At 40.3% G+C, this 19,957-nt stretch overlaps 2 protein-coding genes across 2 annotated transcripts; both read right to left on the bottom strand.

Annotated features, from left to right (window-relative positions):
• Nucleotides 1–1,238: 1,238 nt before the first annotated feature.
• Nucleotides 1,239–3,509, bottom strand: si:dkey-237j10.2 (uncharacterized protein LOC568721 homolog). The gene is made up of 2 exons (XM_035949065.2): nucleotides 3,240–3,509; nucleotides 1,239–2,233 (listed from the first exon to the last, which is right to left on the bottom strand). The coding sequence occupies exons 1-2, from the start codon at nucleotides 3,391–3,393 to the stop codon at nucleotides 1,548–1,550; spliced, it is 840 nt and encodes a 279-aa protein (XP_035804958.2). The 5' UTR covers nucleotides 3,394–3,509; the 3' UTR covers nucleotides 1,239–1,547.
• A 2,996-nt stretch (nucleotides 3,510–6,505) lies between these two features.
• Nucleotides 6,506–19,411, bottom strand: sh3bgrl (SH3 domain binding glutamate-rich protein like). The gene is made up of 4 exons (XM_023272285.3): nucleotides 19,198–19,411; nucleotides 11,535–11,720; nucleotides 7,944–8,024; nucleotides 6,506–7,558 (listed from the first exon to the last, which is right to left on the bottom strand). The coding sequence occupies exons 1-4, from the start codon at nucleotides 19,240–19,242 to the stop codon at nucleotides 7,523–7,525; spliced, it is 348 nt and encodes a 115-aa protein (XP_023128053.1). The 5' UTR covers nucleotides 19,243–19,411; the 3' UTR covers nucleotides 6,506–7,522.
• Between the last annotated feature and the right edge of the window lie 546 nt (nucleotides 19,412–19,957).

The following is a 19,957-nucleotide window of genomic DNA, read 5'->3' as shown; positions in this document are numbered from 1 at the left end:
AGGCCTCCAAAGAGAATGTTAGTGCATGTTAATGGACGGCATTATGTTCACTGCAGGAAGCCCATTTGTGAGGATTTGTGCATCACAGGTTACAAATCAACTTTAAGCAGCGAGTTGCGGCATTAAACTTAAAGTTATATCTGTGTGAGCTGATGCTGGAACTTACATGCAAATATTCTGGCTTGAATTCACTGGGATGATATTTACTTTATGATGGCTGTTATAGATTATGCTTATTTCTGTTGTTTTGCCTCATTTTATGTGTTTTTAAAGCCGCTATATGCTCTGTGCTGTACCACATATTGACCCTCAGAGGACATTTAGTTGTCTAAGTTTAAAAAGAACAGCTGACCCCCTATAAACTCAAAGAGTCAGCATTGTGGAAGCAGCTGAGCTGGAGCCTGCCAGGCTGTGATGCACAGCTCCTCATTAAACACAACTTGAATTTCATGCAAAATCTTTACCCTTAGTAAGTCTGCCTTACATTTATATACCATCTCATCGTGAGATATCAGCAGCTGTCAGCTTTCAAGTATCTGGATGGCAGGAAGAACCTTGTGCAGACTCAAGCAGAAAATATAAACCGGCCTGCTGGCTGTTCTGTTTTAAACAAAATATGAACCTGAATTTACTTTGTGCTGTTCAAATCCTTTTTGACAGCAAAGTTTACATGCATACAAGGATGGGCAGCAAAATCACATTCACAATTACATTAAGATGCACCAAAATTAGATTCATAATTGAATAAAGTTGCTCAGATTTGGTCCCAGGAAATTAAATTCTAACTGTGCTGTTAGGGTTATACAATTTGTGTGGTTTATTAGATCATATTGGTAAGTGTGTGGGATATTAGGTTTATGTTTTCACATAAACATCTTAATGACATCTGTGCTTTAGCTCGTGTTTCATTGTATAATTTCTACTTTATTATGATAAAAGTAAACATATAAAATGGTCTTTTTTTTCTCATCAGAACGGACTCAGTCATGGTCATCTTACTGTCTGTGGAAGGGTCGGAGGCCTGCTGTTACTATGTGGTAAGTATGCAACACCAAAGCTTGCAAACTAAGTCATAATGAACTTTTGCATTTGCTCTGTGCACACCATGATGTTGCAAACCATCTGTTGAAAAATCAAACCTTTCTACATCCCTTCAAGGAAGCAAACAAATAAATGGCATCAGTGCAAGTGAAAAGAAAGACACTGGTGCTCATGAATAAATGAAATAAAAGCAGAAAAAGCATAAACTGACACTTTATTACAGCTTGCTTTAATATATTAAAGACTTCTTATACAAACTCCAAGCTTTAATATCAATAAAAATACATTTGAATGAATGACGGTGTAGTACTGAAGTCTAACAGCAGATGGCATATGGAAGCAGCAAACTGTGAAGCATCATTTCATTAAGCAAGTCAACAAAGCATTGTGTAAAAATAGCACTGATATAGTGAATTGCACTTGTTTTGTCACCTCTATATGTGTGTAAACTTTGGTGTGAAGAACAGAAGTGAAGACAGCCAGCTGAGCACTACATTTACAAGGTTTCATTGCAGATGAGGGTTGTCTGACTCTGAAATCCTCAACACCGGGGAGCTGAAGTTGGATGAGCAGGGCACTAAGTTCTGGGTGCTCAGGTAACTGATTTTATTGCGGCTGACTTCTGAGTTTTCTTCCAGACTTGCCTCCAGTGAGTCGGGCCCTCGGGGAGGCCGGCCGGGCGGCGGCGGTGGCACCAAGCCGTGCAGGAGGCTGTTCCCCAGGTGGGAGTTGCATCGAGCTAAGTTGTCAGTCAGATGCTGCATGTAAACCTCCTCCAGCTGCTTCTCCAGCAGCCCGTTCAACACGGAGTTAGACATGGGCTCCAACCCTGACCCGGGCAGGTCCAGGCTGATGTTCACACTGGCCCCCATCACCAGATAACCCTGGTCTGGCATGGATGACGCCACATAACCTGCTGGATCCTGCAGAGCTGCAGGTTGTGAGAGGAGACAAACTTCAGAGACTGAGGAATGGATGTAAAGATCGTGCTGGATGACGGTGGTTCTTGGTGGGTTGTGTGAGATGCGGCCTGAATCGGCCACCTGCAGGTCTGGATACTGTTCCAGCAGGCTGCAGTCTTCTATACAAACAGGGTGCAGGGTGTTGACAGATGAACTGCCAGGGATTGAGCGGCCGACACAACCCCGAAGCATCTGGGTTTGGGTGGAGTCAAGCTCTTCCTGGCTTGGCCCTGATTACAGAAAATAAACCGGTGATTTAGCTGTTTGTAGTTTCATGTTGTTTGCTTTGGGGGGTTTCCTGCATGAATCATTCATACTAAATCACACAGTATCAACTGCTGTTTTCAAGCCTGTGTTATTTGTAATATGTAGTCAAACTAACTCTTCTGACGTAGTGTTAGACTCAGCAAGCTCAAGTTTATCCTCAAACCTGTTGCACATTAGCCATTAACAGTGGTGGAAGAAGCATTTAGATCCTTTACTGAAGTAAAAGTAAAAGCTATACTAGAGTGTAAAAATGTTGTGCTGCAATAAAAGTTTCACAAAATTCTGTTTAATAAAAGTATATTATTTTCAAGTTGCATCCAGAGCAAACTGGTTATTTTATCTGCTTCCAGGTAGCTTAATCTGCAAGAATACAGCATCATTTCCTAGTTAACTTATACATTATATTATTATTTCTTATTGTTACAATTGTTATTGATAATATAAATCTGCAAATGACTAAGAATTAAAGCTTCAAATTAAATTAAATTGAATACAAAAGGTAATATTTGAATGGAGTAGAAGTAGAAAATAGCATTACACTGAAGTATTTAAAGTGTATCAAAGTTGTACTTTGGCTCAGTGTTTGATTGGCATTCTATTAATAATAAATGACAAATAATGACATTAAAGTTTTGTAAGAGCTTGAACAGAGTTTACCAGCAACCTTTTTGTTTTGAGGTAAATAGGCCAATTACATAATACATAAAATACTCAATAACAGTCCTTTTCTATGGTGACTTCCTACCTATGACTACTAACTTAACCTAGTCCTGTACAGAATTCTGATCCTGTGACTCTTAGTGTATCTGTTATATTTAACAAAAGAGGAACCATTTCAGTAAGAGGGAACTTATAGAGCTTCAGAGCTTAAGATAAAGTTACTACATGAAGCCGGTACAGAAAGTCCTATTTTACAATACATCAGACAGTAGTTTCAACATTTTTAGTTAGATAATAGCAATGATTTACCTGTTTGAGCTGAAAGCCTCTGCAAATCTGTAGAATCAGTGAGAACAGAGTCAGTACAATAAGGGTTTATCTGACGTTTCTTTTGCTTGTTAGAGGAGGCAAATCTTCTCTCCTCCCTGTAACGCAGAACTCTGAGAAAACCTTCAGCCAACATGACACCTTCCTCGTCTTTTCTGCCTCTTTCAGCCTCGTTTTCGCTACTTATGATTGTCAGTTGCGAGTCCTTATGGCGCAGTGTGATGACAAATGTAATTATAAAGAGCTTCTGTCGTGTTTCACTTCTGCAGCTGGGCCCTCCACCTCCCACTACACACTTCCTTTATTAATCTGTAACTGAAAATCACTGATGAAAAAAACACAGCAGTGCACTGATGCATAAGCTGAGAAAGAATGGTTTACTGAAGTACACATCATTCAGATCCTTTACTTAATGTAAAAAGACAGTACATCAACATAAAAACACTCCATTATTAGTAAAAAATCATGCATTAAATGGTTATTTAAAGTTAAAATCTGCAAAGAAGTTAGTTCAGTTTACTTTTAATACTCTGTCTCCCAGCTTCAGGGTCAGACCACATCCAAGAAGGTGAAAAGATAAATCTCAGGGCTTGTGGTATCATTAACAAAGTAGGGAAAGAAGAAAAAATGTTACGCCACACAAAAGAGCATTCATGTTTTTGGAATCTTCTCAGTAGTTTTTTGTTTTTTTAAATGGAATTTTGCCGAGTTTTTTATATTTTGCCCTCAAACGGTCATTAAAGGGAAATTATATGAAAAGTTTTGAGGGGAAATCTCTCTCTAGTGTGGCACCCACTGGTTTAATATTTAATAAGGACGAGTAGTCATGTGCATATCCACAAAACCTCAGTGGGAATCTTTGCAAAGCGAGGAGTCCTCACACTGAAATCACAGCTCAGATGAATTTTATTAGTGGTGTTTTAAGGTTTCTTTTTTAAGGAATATGCAGAAATAATGATCACTCATTATATTCAAAAAATCTTGCCCAAAGTAGCCTTGGTATTTGTTGGCCTTAAACAACAGTAGTGAAAAGAGTCAAGAGAGAAAACACAACATTAGGACATTTAAGTCTTCTGTTTGGCCATCTCTGATTTGCTTGAAACGCTTTTGTTTTAATCATAAACTATGGTTATCCAAAGGGGTATCTATGAAGTATTAGCTTGATATACCAAATGTTTTTGGAGATTTTAAATTTGCCAATTAACCCACTTTATTCATGAATCCACAATGATTCAGGAGCTACAACATTGGACAAGTAGATATAATAGTCTGAATATAGGTGAGTTAAAATGAAATAAATAAATAAATAAAAGGTCAAGCTGCCAAGAAAAAGCTCCATCTTTTAGTACACAGTTACAAAGACATTGATAATGCAGAAAACAGCTAGTGGTATTTTCTAAAACATACTATGTAGTTGCATACCACAATAATCCAAAACAAGACATATGGAAAACATTTAACATGAAATATTTGGTCAGAAAAAAAGTTGTTTGTTCTCCAAATATAACTAAGAAAATCATTTCAAATATATCTTTATAAATATCCATCTTTTATGTTCGGGCAAATCAGTGATGGTTGAGCAGAAAGTGTTTTAAAAATGTGATGATCTGAGATGGAATTGTAAGTTAGAGTAGTTGTGTGCACGTTCATAGAACATTTACTGGTGGATTAAAGACAGCACCAAATAGTTGATTTACAGACCTGGAGTTAATTCAAAACACAACTAGACCTACTGAAAGCTGCAATTAGAGCACATGGAACTCGGCTCTTTCATTTGATACTTCATTTCTTCTCCCATTTTTCCTATCAGATCCTGTGGAGTTCCATCAGACTGGACGAGAAGCATCTGTGAACTGTCTTCTCCAGGTGTCTCAACTAATGTTCTGTTGGGTTTAAGTCTGAGCTCATGACTTGTCCTGAAGAGAGGTCAGGTTCTTTGCACTGTGACAACCAGGTTTTCTTCATGTATTTGGCAGCATTTATGCTCCTGTCAGGTCTAATGAATGTCTTTGCCACTGAAAGGCCCCTCCACCACATGATGCTACCGCCATGTTTCACTGCAGTGATCGTCTTAACCAAGCCACGAACAGTTCCTGCTGTTCCTGACATCATGCTTGGAGTTCTGCCCAAATACTTTTGACTGATCAGATCAGAGAATATTTCTCCTCATCCTCTCTGAGTCTCGTCTGGCAACCTCCAAGTGGGCTGTTTTTTGTTTTTTTTTTACTCAGAGCAGCTCCTGTGTAACTGCTCCAACATGAAGACCTGATTGATGGAGTACTGCTGAGATGGTTGCTCTTTCAGCAGGGTTACGCATCTCTCCTGCAACGATGGGAGAACTTATTCTGTTGGCTAGCTCTTCTCAATTTTCTCAGTTTGTCTCGAAGCCCAAAGAAGTCTAAAAATGTACAAGTGATCCCAAACTCGAACCCAATTATGGAGGCCACTGAGGTAACGCTCAGAACTTTAGGAATGGTATTACATCCTTGTCCTGATGTACGCCTCACCAATGCTATCTTTGGGTTTTACAGAGTTCCTTGGACCTTATGGTTTGTGAGCTTTACTAAACGTCATATATCCAGTCGAGTCAGTTTACCGCTCTGGGCACATCTACAGGATTATCACAGCAAGCAGGATGCATCTGAGCACAGTTTGGAGCCACAGCAGAGGTTTTAAATACTTTTGTGTTTAAGAGATGTCAGTTCAAATTTTTTAAAGAGTCACTGCAGTGAAATTCAAGTGTTCTTTTTTAGCTTGTTAACATGTTCATATGGCGTTTCTTACAATCTATGCAACATGTTATGAACCAAATAAGCCGTCAACATAATGGCTGAGCATTTCCTCCTTGAAACTGCAGCGTACCAGTGAGAATTCAGAAAACACAGATTCAGACGTCCAGGATTTCATACATAACAGACCTAAAGAACCAATCTGATTAACTTGTAGGGTGGAGCTTTAAGTATTGTTACTTTTCAGAGTCTGTTACTGGAGAATTATGCGGCTGAATTTCTCCAGTATTACAGGTGTCATTGTGTAGTAAAGACTAGTTTTACAGTGTTTACTCAGAACTGAGAGTGAGCATCTGTATTCAAACCATTTTAAAGCCAAGAAGGGATTATTTTAATGGATTAAAACCTCTTAATATGTACCACAGATGATACACAGAGATTTTTTTATGGAGGAGGGACTTTGTTAAAAATTCTGAAAGCATGTTCTCACTTTGTCTATATAAGTTATTGAGTGTAGACTGAAAGAGAAAACCCCAATTTTATTTATTCAAACTTAAATTTTGACCATAAAGTTTGCAAAAAGTAACACAAGTCCAAAGAACATTCACATTCTGTCAACTTAACATTATTTATTGTACATATAAAACACCAGTATGTTATGGGGAGGCAGAATTTAATTCAATTTGGCTGACTGTTTCACGAGTCAAGTTTTCTTCTTACTTCTGTTTTACTTCAGTGAAGTCGCTGTACCAACCTATATCAGACGGGGGATTACAACACAATGCGAGACAAGATTCTTATAGTAAAAACAAACAGCTATCCAATTTCTCCTAAAAAAAAATAAACTGCACATACAAAAACTCCTTTTCACATCCCTCTGTTTGCAGACTTGCACATTTTGGCATGTATTATCACCTTTTTTTTTAAACATATATCATCTCGTAGAAAAAAGTTTGCTATTAAAACAGCATTAAGACAATATAAAGTAAATAAAACATATAGAATGGGATTGTAATAGACCCTCTGACAGAAGGTGCTGCAGTTTTGGCGACGACGAAACTGGCAGCAGCACATTTTTTGATTCAGTGCGATTTAAGACTTCTGATTAGACGAGTTAAACGATGGTGATGTTCTAATGTTAACATGGATGACATTCTGTTGGATCTGTGCTAGAAAATTCTTTATGTTTTGTTGTGTCTGATGGTCAAATAGGAAGCTACACAGGCAGGTTGATTGACATGGCATTAGGCCAATAGGCTTAGCAGGCTGAGGTTAACGGGAGGAAGCAGAGTTGATTCTAGATACCCATAATTCTCTGCTCTGATACCCCCTTTCACTACAGCTGGCAAGGCACAGCTGAACACAGATTATAAAAAAAGAAAAAAAAAACATAAATCAAAACCATCCACATATTTATAAGCTGAGTGAAGTGTTGCTTCTTTTATTCCCTGGGTCTCTTCCAGGTCAGTCTGGGTCCAGGTCCGTTCTGAGGGTGAGCCTGAGGTCTCAGGTAGAAATGGTGTCCAGCTGCTGCTGCTACTGCTGCGCTTTCTTCGCTAAAGCCTCAGCCTCCTGGAGAGCAGCAGAGAGAGAGGAGGGAGAGGGTGTTAGAATAAAATGGAGGGTATTGGTTTATACTGTACATCCCCTGCCACAGCTCTGAGGAAAACCCCTTCTGTTTCTATGGTAACTGGCGCACCTCCCTGCTGTTCCCGTGGCTGCAGAGAGGAGGTGCCAGTGAGTGACGGATACAAGAGCAGAAGAGGCCTGCTAGGGTGTGAGGAGATCATGAACAGATGTATTATGTAATGTGTGTGTTTTCTGTATGGAAATCACGCTGCGAGGACCAGTATGTTTGGGCACAAGAGCCCGTTTTTATAATCTGGAAATAGGGCCAAGCTGCATGAATACAGGTCACGGAGAGGACAGATATCAACATGTGTGTTCATAAGCTTACCTTAGAGCCTGGGGGAGCAGTCAGGCCCAGAAATGCATACACAGCGTTGTCCTCTCTGGCATCGAAGAAGGCCTCATAGTTCTGAGAAAGAAGGAAGACACACACGGCGAGGGAGGAAATTTTAATGCAGATTGATCAGAGGATCAGTTGACCCAAAACTTAACCCCCCATCCTGAGGAATGATAATGTGAAACAGACTCTGGATCTGCGCCCCGGAGCGACAATCTGAGCAGCAGCAAGAAAACAGTCGAGGTTGTGTTATTTGTCCAAGGACGGGCCTCGGCAGTCAATCTGATAGGAGGGCATTGTCTCTGAGAATGCAAGCCAGAGTAAACAAGCGAACGCGTTCACCCATTTACTGTCTCACATGCTTTATCCCTCTCATTCCTTTGTGTTCCCTCCTTCTTTTCTCACGCAGATTTTGCAAAAAAGGCTCCCTACAGCTGCAAGTATCCTAGGAAATGCCGTCTGCTCTTTGTCTGTGACATTCAATACAGGCCATCCTGCATGTGCAAACTCACTTCCAGCCATCCATTAGCTGCACAGCATGATGCCACAGTGAACGCCTGGTAGCGTCCTGTGTGTTTATAAAGGGAATAAACTGGCATCTGCAGAGGTTTCTATAGGATTTGTTAGAATATATCTAAGCCAAAAAAATTATACATCCTGAATAGTCCAAGTTCAGCACCAAAAAGGGCTCTGAATATTCTGATTATTTTTCTCATTTTTTTTATTTCATCATATGTTTCCATTCCATAAATTTAATCTGCACACATGATGGTTGATAAAGATAGTTTGGAATTCAGCAGAAATATGATTATTGACATTCTGCCGAGAGTAACACGATAAGATCAAGAGCAGATCGACTTCAATATTAAGCTGGAGCACAGTGACACTTAACTTAAGCTACATAAACCACAAAGGGCACAGCGGAGGCTCAGCAGTTAAGACTCTGGGTTCAAGCTCCAGTAAATAACAATTTCCCTTGTGGGATCGATACAGTATAATAAAATGGGAAAAGTTAAGCTGAAAAAATGGAAGCAGACAAAGTAATAATGTCTCTTGCTTTTGGGCAGAGCAGGTTAGTTGTGTCCACCAGACTTTATACTAAACTAAACTAACAAACTTCTGGCTCCAGCTTCTTACTGAACGGACAGAAATTCACAATGATGTCAATTTGTGCATCTAACTCCTCACTGTCAATTCAAAAATGTTCTCTAGAGTGCTACATTAATGCCTTCTGCACATTGCCAACATGCATTTCTTGGGAAATTTTCCATATTTCAATTCCACATAATTTTGAAAATGTCAAGAAGCCATATTGATTGATGTCATTTATTAAATCCCTAAAAACTCCTTTCTGTTACATATTCATAAGTTTTTTCCATCATAATAATCATTTCTTGCCTAAAAATGGCTTAGATAAATAAGTTTTTTAATACTTATTTAGTGTATTTATTTTTATTACTCTGCCAATGAATGGTGGAGTTATGTGACAATCAGCGTATGTTTGTCTGTCTGTCTGTCTGTCTGTCTGTTAGCAAAATTACTCAAAAACGAAATAACGGATGTGGATTAAATTTTCAGGGAAGGTCAGAAATGACGCAAGGATCAAGTGATTCGATTTTGGCAGTGATGCTGCTTATAGTCTGGATCCACTGATTTGTTAAAGATTTCTGCATCATTGTGAGATAGAGGCACGGTGTCACTGTAACTATGACAACAAGTGAACGCTACATTAGCTGCCTGCTGACGATCACATGATTGTGATCCTACTACAAATCGACCGCTGCGGACTTATCAGGACTTATCCGCCAGAAATGATACAAGGAATAATTGATTAAATTGTGGGGGTGTTTCTGAGTCCCATCAATTCCCGTCGCCTGCGACATATTTGGTTCACGCGTTTTGGTATCCGTATAAAATGTAGACATGCATAACACATGCCTGTGCTCAGCGCAAGGTCATTTTGTTTGTGGGTACATCTATATTAAATGGCCACATTATATGGTGCCAAATTTTTTCAAGATTTCTTCCGTCAGAAACGATACAACGACTGAGAAGCCTTGGGGGAGTACTGCGCTCTCTGAGTGCTTTTCTTGTTTTCAGTAACGTGTCCTACTTATATGCTATTTCTTTTCTACTGTATTTTTCAGGTTGTGGAATTTGGTTTTCTGTGCAATATCTGGCAAAAGATTTTCCATCGGGATTAAAAAGATTTATCATATTTTATTAAATCCCTGCCTCTTTCCACCCTGGCATTCCCACTCGCTGCAGCTCAAGCATACCAGCTCACCTGCTACTCAAACACGGTAAAAGCACTCTGCGCTACACAATAGCAAGTTGTAATATTGGTGTAATTCATGTTGGAACCAGCTCTTCAATTCCGAGGAAAAATAATGATGCTAAAAGCCCCGTCCTGCAAACTGACTGATTATGTTACAGGACACTTGGAGCCAAAATCAACAGACTCAAAAATAGCTTTTATCCACAAGCTGTCACATGTCCTCTCTGACTCCCCTGAATTATAATACCGCATGCCTACAAGTGCAAAATTCATGTTTAAGTGCAACATTTATGCTTAGTTGCAATATTTATGGTTGTGTAGAGTATTCATGTTTTGTACAATAATCATGCGTGGAGCAGGTCTCTAACCACACAACTGATTTCACATTGTATATATGTTTATATTTTGTTGTATATATTTTTAGTCTGTGTTTAATATTGCTTTATATAGTTTATTTTTTTAATGTTGCTAAACTGATTTTCAATGTTTTTGTAACGGTGGCAATAAAGGCTTCTATTCTATTCTATTCTATTCTATTCTATTCTATTCTATTCTATTCTATTCTATTCTATTCTATTCTATTCTATTCTATTCTATTCTATTCTATTCTATTCTATTCTATTCTATTCTGTTCTGTTCTATTCTATTCTATCCTATTCTATTGGGTTTGTTAAGAAACCCCAGAGGTCTGAGTCTGCATTTTTAAGTCTCATCACTTCACTGCAGTTTCAAGGTAGAAATATTCACTCAATGTCATGTGCAACGTTTACTTTTTTAGGTGCAACATTTCAATTTCATGTGTGATTTTTCTTAGTTTTTGTGCTATTCCAGTCTTATTTTAGCTTACTTATTTTATTTTTTGAGTAATGCATCCTACTAATATTTTATTGCCATTCTACTAGACATGGCATTTCTTATGTTTTACCATTTTGTTTTATTTTTCTGAACCATGTCTGGACAAACAATTTACACCAGGATTTGTTTAATTTTATCTCAAAAAGTGTTTTCTGGCATATAGAAACACCATTTGCACATGTTAGCAAGGTACAAAACACTTGATTTTCCCCTTTAAGTTGCTTAATTCCCTACTAAGGGGCTAACTTCATCTGTCTGCTGCATGGTGCTGAGCAGGTTTTGTACAGTGGGTTCATGAAGGCTTTATCACTGAGGTGAACTTCTGAGTCAACTGATGATTCTCTACAAGTACAAGCAACCTCATTCATGCTACATATGTCAGCTGTTAATATATAATATCGCAGAGAATCTCACATGCTAATATTTCAGTGTCAGTTCAAGTGTCTCACCCCACAATATTTGCTTTCATTGAATATCTGTGGGGGCAGAGGGTTCCCCGTGGCCGGCCTGGACTCTTCCGGAATATTCTCTCTCATCCACTTCCTGTTGGCCTCATTGGCCGCGATGTCGCACTCCTCGAACTCGATCTTATTGGCCGCTAGGAAGCCCATCACATCCTGCTGCTGCTTCTTAATCTGCATGAGAGAATGACAGAGGGGAAGCTGTCGGTTAAACGTGTGTTCAATCCAGCTCTATCAGGAAACATTAGAGCCTCAACACACTGGCATCAGGCAGAAACAGCACCACAGAGATCACCGGTCGCTCTGTTACTAAGTTACAGTTGCTGACAAGTGAATGAAGCGACGCATGAGTATTGAAGATGATGAACTTGGGCAAGGCTACAAAGTGAGAGACTGGGTTTTTATCTGCAAGAAAAATGTCAGATAATGTGGAAGACGGAAATTTGCAGGGCTGGACTTTAATCATTTCTTCACATATGTACATATACATGTGGCATCTATATACAATAAACTGTATATGCTTAACAAATAAAGCCAGATTACACATTAGAGTTGCATCTTTTACGCAGATGTGATCCTTTCTGACATGTATCTCTGTACCACAAAAGGATATTCAGTTTTTTAAAAAACCATGTTAAGCAGTTGTGACACTTCTAAAATCGTCTATCCTGCTTGATGCAAAACGAGAAGCTTTTCATCTAAAAGGGTGCAGAGAACCGACTCGACAGCTCAAAAGGAAATTAAAGTGTATGAAAAATGACATCCTTGGGGATCTCACCTCTTTCAAAGTGCACTTTTAAGTTATATCACTGAGAATCTCAAATGCAAACACACAGAATGGACAGAAGTGTGTGTTTTCTTCTCTCTTTTGTTTCCATCTCTATGGATGTGATTTTGTGTGTGAAACTGTGGTCCAATGAGCTCTCAGGGGGTGTGTGTCAGAAGGAGGATGGCCCTACAAGGCCAGACGGAAGCAAGAGCTCCTCTGGGACCCGAGAGGAGGTAACTGGTCAAACACGAGCCAAATAAGGTCTGCTGCAAGACGACACACTCACCCAGCCTCGGCTGCACACACACACATTCACACACCTAAAACCAACCTCACTGCAAGAGCAACAATAAGGATCAGTTTGTTGTCAGTCCTGACGCCGCCGTGCGAGGGCTCCTCCCAGCCTCATGGTGTGCAGATGAGGCAGGTGGATTATTTAATAGCCATCTGTTGAAACGACACGGAAACGAGGAAGCTGACAGCGCTGGCAGAGCAGCCAGTTGGGGTACAGTTTGAATCACTTGATGGAAGTTGCATTCCAAAGGGCAAAGTCCTGTAACCAGCTCTCTAACCACCTACTCTGGAAAACCAGCAGCGGTGATGAAGCAACCGAGTGGAACGCCATGAACTTGCCTTGGCACACTCACAGAGACAATCCTCTCTCTGATGGAAGAGCTTGCACAGCCTCCCCTTCACTAACCCGTCCATGGCTCGCCTCTCATTTGACTAACATTTGCATTGGATTCAAACCTGGTCCCTAAATCTGTGGCGTTTCCTACACTTTCTGCACTTCACTCTGGTGCATTCTGGCCACAACAAGTCTGCATTGTACTGTCACCAACCAAAATTAATTTGTAGGACAAACTGGCCTCGTGCCATCTGCCCCTGACTCTAATTGCACAGTGAGAGCTCCCAGCTTTGCCCCTTTGAAAATGCTCTCTGCTGTCTTGAGTCTTGAATTGAGCCCCTGGTGATTTTAATATGGGAGAAACTAGACTGTCCTCAGCTTTGGCTGCAGTAATAAACAAGTACTCCTCAGTCCTTATCTGTCTCTCTGGAATGCTACAAAATTACTCCTCAGTCTTCTTCCTCTAGAAAGACTGAGAGTTGGGCCATTATCAGCACCTGGAGGTCTCAAGTGTGATTTCCATAATCTATGCTTTCTCCAGCAGCGAGTCATGGTCGTACTTCAACAGCGTTCACATGTATGCAAACGTTGACTTCAAGCTTAACCTAATGCAAAACCAAAAAGAGAAATTTACGCCTGTGTTCTTTCTCTTGTTTAATCATGGAACAGCCAGTGACTGAGTGTTTTAGCCAGACTTGCTGTGTGGCTTCATGGGTGGTAAAGTCAGTCTGTCCAACCCTTTGGATCAGACTGAGATATCTATCTATGGTATGTATTGCGATGAATTTTTCAAAGGATTTTCGTTGTCCCCATGCAATGTATACAGTTGATTTTGGCAATATCTTAACTTTCCCTTTGGGGCCATCAGTGGGCTGTTATTTTGATGTGTTAGTTTTACTGTTGCATTCATTGCAATGAAATTTTGTACAGAAAATTTGTGGCCCCAGAAGACGAACCCTGATGCTTTTTGTCATACCACCATTTATCTTATGGTGCCTCTAGCAGGCAAAAGTTCAGTCTATCTTGGAAAATATATAAGTATCTCATTTTAATTAACTGTTGTGCAGACATTCATAGTTGAAAGAACCCATATCTGTACAGTCATCATGAGGTTGACAAGTGTTGTTTTGAGCAATATGTCTTGACATCTATGGGGCAGATTGACAGGAAATTTGGTAAACAGATTCATTTTCCTTTTAAATGAATTAACAGCTTACTTGTAATCTCACATTTTGACCCAATTCAGTTTTCCTTGTTAAATACTTGGGTTTTTCCTTAATAATTACAAGTGATTCACAACAGGATTAAAAAACAAAAAACAAAAAAACACACTTGTATCACTATTTTGTGACCATATGGTCATCCAAGGTCACCAACTGTGCATGTGCTGGAAACAAAATGTGCCATTTGGATTTGATTCAAAGTGTCCATGTGTAGAATACACGGACACCAATCCACTGTGCATGTATGGAGCACATCCTCTGAATGGGCTCTAAACAGACCAGAGAGTAGTATAAAGCCGTTTCCACATAGCTCTGTGTTTATTTGCAACTCAACCAGAGCTCCATTCATTCCTGTGGGATACTATGTGATTGTCAGTGTATTTGCAAAACTCTTCCTTCTGTGTTTCGCCCCCCGAAGTGCGTTAAAATTGTTTAATCATTTGCATTGGATTTCTGCCAGAAAGTTGAAGAAACAAATTACCCAACAGGCTGGTCAGTTGCTCGACTGCAAAATCTTGTAAATGTATAATTAAAAAGAAACTTGTTTAGTTAGAGTACGCACAGTGCTTCGTACAACTTTTGACAATTTTTTTTTTTACAAATGTACACCTGGAACGTCAACCCTCTCACTTATTTCTTGGCATTCAGTACTGGTCCATTTTTGTAGCAGTAGTACTCCATGTGCATATTCGATAAAACTGGACAGTAAAAAAAATGAAAAAATAAGTCTCTCTATTATGGTTGCAATAAAAAAAACTTTCCATTAATCCAAGAACAAATGAAATTCTGTGCACTGAATGTTGAGGGACATACCAGTAGTCTGAATATTAGTCAGAATTATAGACACGAAACAAGAAACAAGGTTTAAGGCCAGTGTTACGCCGGGATCCAAGTGATGTAAATTCTGCTGTCTGCCCAAGTTTGTAAGAGTCTGCATAAACAACAACTTTCTGCACAAAATCTCCATGCACATCCCAAAATTTGCGTGAATGTGGACAATGAGTGCAGCTACACTACAAGGGCAGTAATGTGCATTTATGGAAGACACAGATGCAAATATACTGTGCATGTATGGAAAACGTCTACGAAATGGATTCAAAGTGGACTAGAAAGTAGAATAGTTTGGAGCCAGAGTGCACATCCACAATGAAGAAGAACCAGCTCTTTAGTCTGGAGTAACAAATCATATCCAAGAAAATGTTTCTCAGACTTACTACCTGACTTACTAAGCTGGTTTCAAACACATCTTTTGGATTTTGGCTTTTTCTTGGCATTTTAAAACAAACCCTGAGAATCACTTGCAAACACTATTTGACATAGATCTATTTTTGGTGCACAATGATACCAATTTTATAGCAACTGACTTGGGACACAACTTATGTCTGATCACAGTCTCAAGACAGTTCATGGACACGCCCATGGAGCAACTGGAGCAATCATCCGATGTTATTCTGGAACTGCATTTGGTCTGTGCACTGATGTAAACTTACAAAGCTTCTGATTCATTCAACAGCCTCAATCCAGCGTTCCAGTAAATATAATGTTGCTCATGGGAGGCGAATCAGATGCCTCTCAAGTTCCAGTGAAACATTTATTGTTACACGGATCATTATTTTTTTCCAACTAGAATCTGCACCATATGCACTTTGGATTACATTCCACTTCATCATGTGAGAGTTGTGGTAGGCTGATGAGATCAGAACCAGACCTGATCAATCCCAGTGAAAGGTCAGAACTCTGGCATTAATAGCTGCCAGACAATGGCAGGCATTGATTGGATGGACTGTATCCACAACACAGGCTTAGATCAATATGCCGGAGACTGATTCAGTCTGTTACGCCGACACAAGGTTGGGGTCAGTTCATGTTCAATTCAATCAGACAGAAAAGATAATACAATAAACCTAAATTTGCCAAATGTTCTACACAGATAAGCCTAAATGACCTTTCTAATTCCTCTGAAGGCTAACAGTTAAATGAAGGAAAATCCACTCTGTGCACAAAGGAAACATGAATCACCCCCAGCCCCTGTGTGTTCGTAAGGGATAAAGGTTTCGTTCTTGATTAGATCAAGTCTGATTTCTGCTGAAAACAGTCGCTTGCTGGAATTTCACCAGCAGTGGTAGCCTCCACCCAATCCTGAGCTTAGTCAGCATTACAATATGGTTACAAAAGAGCCTTACACTGCCACTCTGGCTGGATTCCCTCACTGCTGCCTAAAGGTGAAACAACAACAAAAGGTCAGAGAAATTACCTCTTACATAAAACCAACTGTGACTCACTGCAGCAGCCGTCAGCATCAGGCCCGACCTATGGACCCTGACGCCCAACCTACAGTGGAGAAAAGCGCAGTAAAGCTGACATTCTGAGGTGGAGAGACGTGAACATGCACACCGCTAGGTTCGTTCATTGTGGCAATGAGGAAACTATGGCATGTCTGCAGTACATAAATGGAAATGAGGCAGGAAATGTGCTACAGTCGACGTAATTTCAGTTTTAAGTTGGCCTTGTGGTCTATAGTCTAGACAAAGGGCTGCAGGTGTGCATGTGCATTTACATGTGTGTATTTAAGAAAAGAAAATCCTTGTTTGGTTTTCAAATTGAGCCCCAATGTAATTACACAACCATATCAAACAGGACTACATGGTAGTTATCTGTCAAATGTAGGTAAAATGTATGCAAATCCAATAAGAATGTAGAATGCCAGAAGCTTTTATTCGGTTTATGTAAGGACACAAGTTGATTGTATGACCTAATCTTTTGAAAGCCTTCATTAGTGTTAACAGCAGAAGTGTCTCTAGAGGATTCATGCAGAAGAACAACACTATTTTTTCTTCCAGTTATTCAAACACTACTTCTCATTATTACTGGATGGAAATACAATGAAGTCAGTTCTCATTCAGTTTGCAGGGATACCACCCTGCATACTTCACAGATCAGAGGTCAGGAGAGGACTAAGCTGCCAGTCAGTCCTTATTCCACTCCTGCTAGCTCTACCAGGAAGCAGATCAATATGAATACTAGTATGTCATTTTTTTCTTAATGTGTTGCCTTTTGTGGCAGTAAAGTGTTAATTCCAAGCAAGAATCTGTTAAACTCTTGCTCGTGGTGTTTTGTTAAATAGTGCAACATCGTAAAGTATTTGTGTCATTTTCTCCTTCAAACCACAGCTCACAAAGACAGCATTGACTCCAGGACTACTGTGTCAGACTGCAGTAAACCAGTGGGTACAAACACACCCAACCTAATGTGTTTACCATACTTGCAGATGGGAACAAGCCTGTTGACACAACTCACTTAAGCTCTTCACTATCCATCATTTCCCAACAGTACTTCTATCTAAAACACATATTTGATCTAAAAATAGAAAGTTAAATCCATCACAGTTATTTGTAATAACTTTCTGATGCACCAATAGCTAATAGACACCTCAAACGCAGACTAAAACTTAACATCTTTGGGGAAAAAACAGCTATCTGGATCATGCTGAGTGTTTTATCATGTCAAAAATCCAATCCATCTCTCTGGCTAACTTTACACTGTCTGTCTCCTTGATGTGATCGGTTTTCTTTGGTAGACCATAAGCTTTGAAAAGTTATTTTGGAAATCCTCCTACTTCTCACTGAGCAAGATTGGGGTGATTAATGTAGCAGCAGTCTCATTGTTTTGGAGATACTGATGCAATCGAACTGCAAGGGCGAAGGCAGATGGAGGCTTCGACCACAATTTGCAGCTCGGCAGCTTGCCATTGCATTTTTAAAATATTGTGTAAATCGGATGACTTTAATGTGGTTCCATATTCTCTAAATTACCATGAAACACATGTGAAGTGTTGACAAAACTCTACTTTAGACGCTGCTGCTGCTGAGTGTGAACTGCTGCATAATGGAGATGATAACATGAGAATAAGGAAGTGTCTGTGCAGTGCAAGAGTGCAAAAGCTTGTCTGCTTGTTCTACAAGACTTTACTAAAGACAGATCAATGAGAGGTAATGCATTTTCCCAGAAAGCCTCGCTGGCTCTAAACTTGGTCCACTCTGACACTCCAGGAAGCCCATGCACTGTAAGTCTGCTGCTGCTGAGCCTTTGCAAATGTCATTTACTGTAAAGGGCAATAAAGTCACTCAGAGCTGCCTGACTGAACAGAGCCTCTGTGCTTGATTGCTTCCTCTGAACGTGGGCTGTGAAAACAAACTGCTCAGTGAAAGTAAATTATCCTAAAAGGGATCTGAACTACATCACATGCCAAGTGGCTTTAAGTCACATCACATATGAAGGGAATGAAGATATTGAAGACAATGAGTGGATGCTAGTAACAGTTTACATCCCAGATTGTGCAACAGCACTAGACAAAATATGTCTGACTACAAAGAAAAGTCACATTCTGGCCAGAATTCAAAGCATAGTGACCGTTTAAGTGTAGTAAGTATAGCTTGATTCAGACCATCAGTAAGTCCTAAACACTGCATAAGTGTTCCTGGGCTGCAGCTGCATGTCTAAAAAGGGGCCTTGGAGAATTGCATCACCATCATTCCTCTGCACTGGCAAGAAGAAACTGGCAAGTCTGAAGCTTAAGGACCTCTGGGCTGAAAGAAACATGAAGTAAAACCTGCTTTCTGGACCAAATCAGATCAAATACACACACTTCCTGTTCTGGCATCAGGTGACACAGCAGAGCATTTTAAGTCCATTTATTGATTTTTTTTTTCTCTCCCTGCTTGTTTCAACTGCAACAAACTCTCAACCGTCACCACTTTGAGGAAGCACAGTGACAAACCGCAGCTTGAGAGAGAAACTTCCTCTTTGTTGTAAAGTTAAAGAGAGATGAGTCCAGACTCTTACTAAGGAGGGCAGATGCTTCCTGATGAGTCAGGGCCACTCCAGACTGAGAGGATGGACATCAGTCAGTGAGTTCAATAAAAGTTCAGCTCGCCGTTCTGTTGCATAAACCCAACCCTGGATGCTGCACAAATTAATCCACCTAAAAAAAAAAAGCCCTCATGCATGCAGCGCTATTGTTTAATCTCTTACCGAAGTGGATCCGGAGGACGATGCTATGTACACTTTGATCACCATGGTGGATCCCTTGATGCGTCGCCCCGCTCCTTTGCAGACACACTTTTGCAGACCGGGTGGCTCAGCAGCGGGAGCTAAACAGCAAACTTCCAGGGGATGAAATACGGTGTGTGTGCGTGTGTTGTCGCCCCAGCGCAGACTATCTGCGCAAATGCTCCCGTTCTCAGCACTGGATGGAGCTTCGCATTCCTCCTCCGCCTCCACTCTCTCCTCCCCGCCCCTTCCAGTCTCTCTTTCTCTCTCCCTCACACACACACACACACACACACACACACACACACACACTCGGAGACACGTAAGATAGCAACACAACGGGGTTATATTGTCTGAATATTTCAGCATCGACCCCCTTTGTCTGGCAAATGCGAGCCAGACGCTGCCTATTGTTCCGCAAAAACCCGCCGCAGGTGTTCTGTTTTTAAAAAAAAAAAAAAAACTGCTGCACGGTAACTGGAGAGGTTGTGGAGAGAAAAAAAGATGCATGTAAAATAAATATGATAAAAATAAAAAATATATGCTGTGATTTTTTGTGTGTGTAACAGCACAGCCTGTGGAAGTCCTGAGCAGCCAGTGTCGGTTCATTAGACGGGCTTTGTGGCCCCCTGCAGGCGTCTGGGGCAGATTTTTTTTTTAAAACCCTGAAACGAATTTAGGGAAAGCCGACTGACAAAACAAAAAAATGTGTCGGGAGAGGGGTGGGCGCCATATTGGACTC

This window comes from Amphiprion ocellaris, chromosome 13 (assembly GCF_022539595.1).
Source record: "Amphiprion ocellaris isolate individual 3 ecotype Okinawa chromosome 13, ASM2253959v1, whole genome shotgun sequence".
Lineage (NCBI taxonomy): Eukaryota > Metazoa > Chordata > Actinopteri > Pomacentridae > Amphiprion > Amphiprion ocellaris.
The sequence above is the reverse complement of the archived record's forward strand: the minus strand, read 5'-3'. Positions and strand labels throughout refer to the sequence as shown.

Bases quoted from the DNA above. Each gene is read 5' to 3' on its own strand.
- si:dkey-237j10.2 (XM_035949065.2), bottom strand. From the start codon at position 3,393: ATGTTGGCTGAAGGTTTTCTCAGAGTTCTGCGTTACAGGGAGGAGAGA. The intron at 2,234-3,239 runs GTAAATCATTGC...TTCTGTAATCAG, and splicing joins GAGGCTTTCAGCTCAAACAG to GGCCAAGCCAGGAAGAGCTT.
- sh3bgrl (XM_023272285.3), bottom strand. From the start codon at position 19,242: ATGGTGATCAAAGTGTACATAGCATCGTCCTCCGGATCCACTTCG. The intron at 8,025-11,534 runs GTGAGACACTTG...CTTCTTTCTCAG, and splicing joins ATGAAAGCAAATATTGTGGG to AACTATGAGGCCTTCTTCGA. The intron at 7,559-7,943 runs GTAAGCTTATGA...GCTGCTCTCCAG, and splicing joins CTGCTCCCCCAGGCTCTAAG to GAGGCTGAGGCTTTAGCGAA.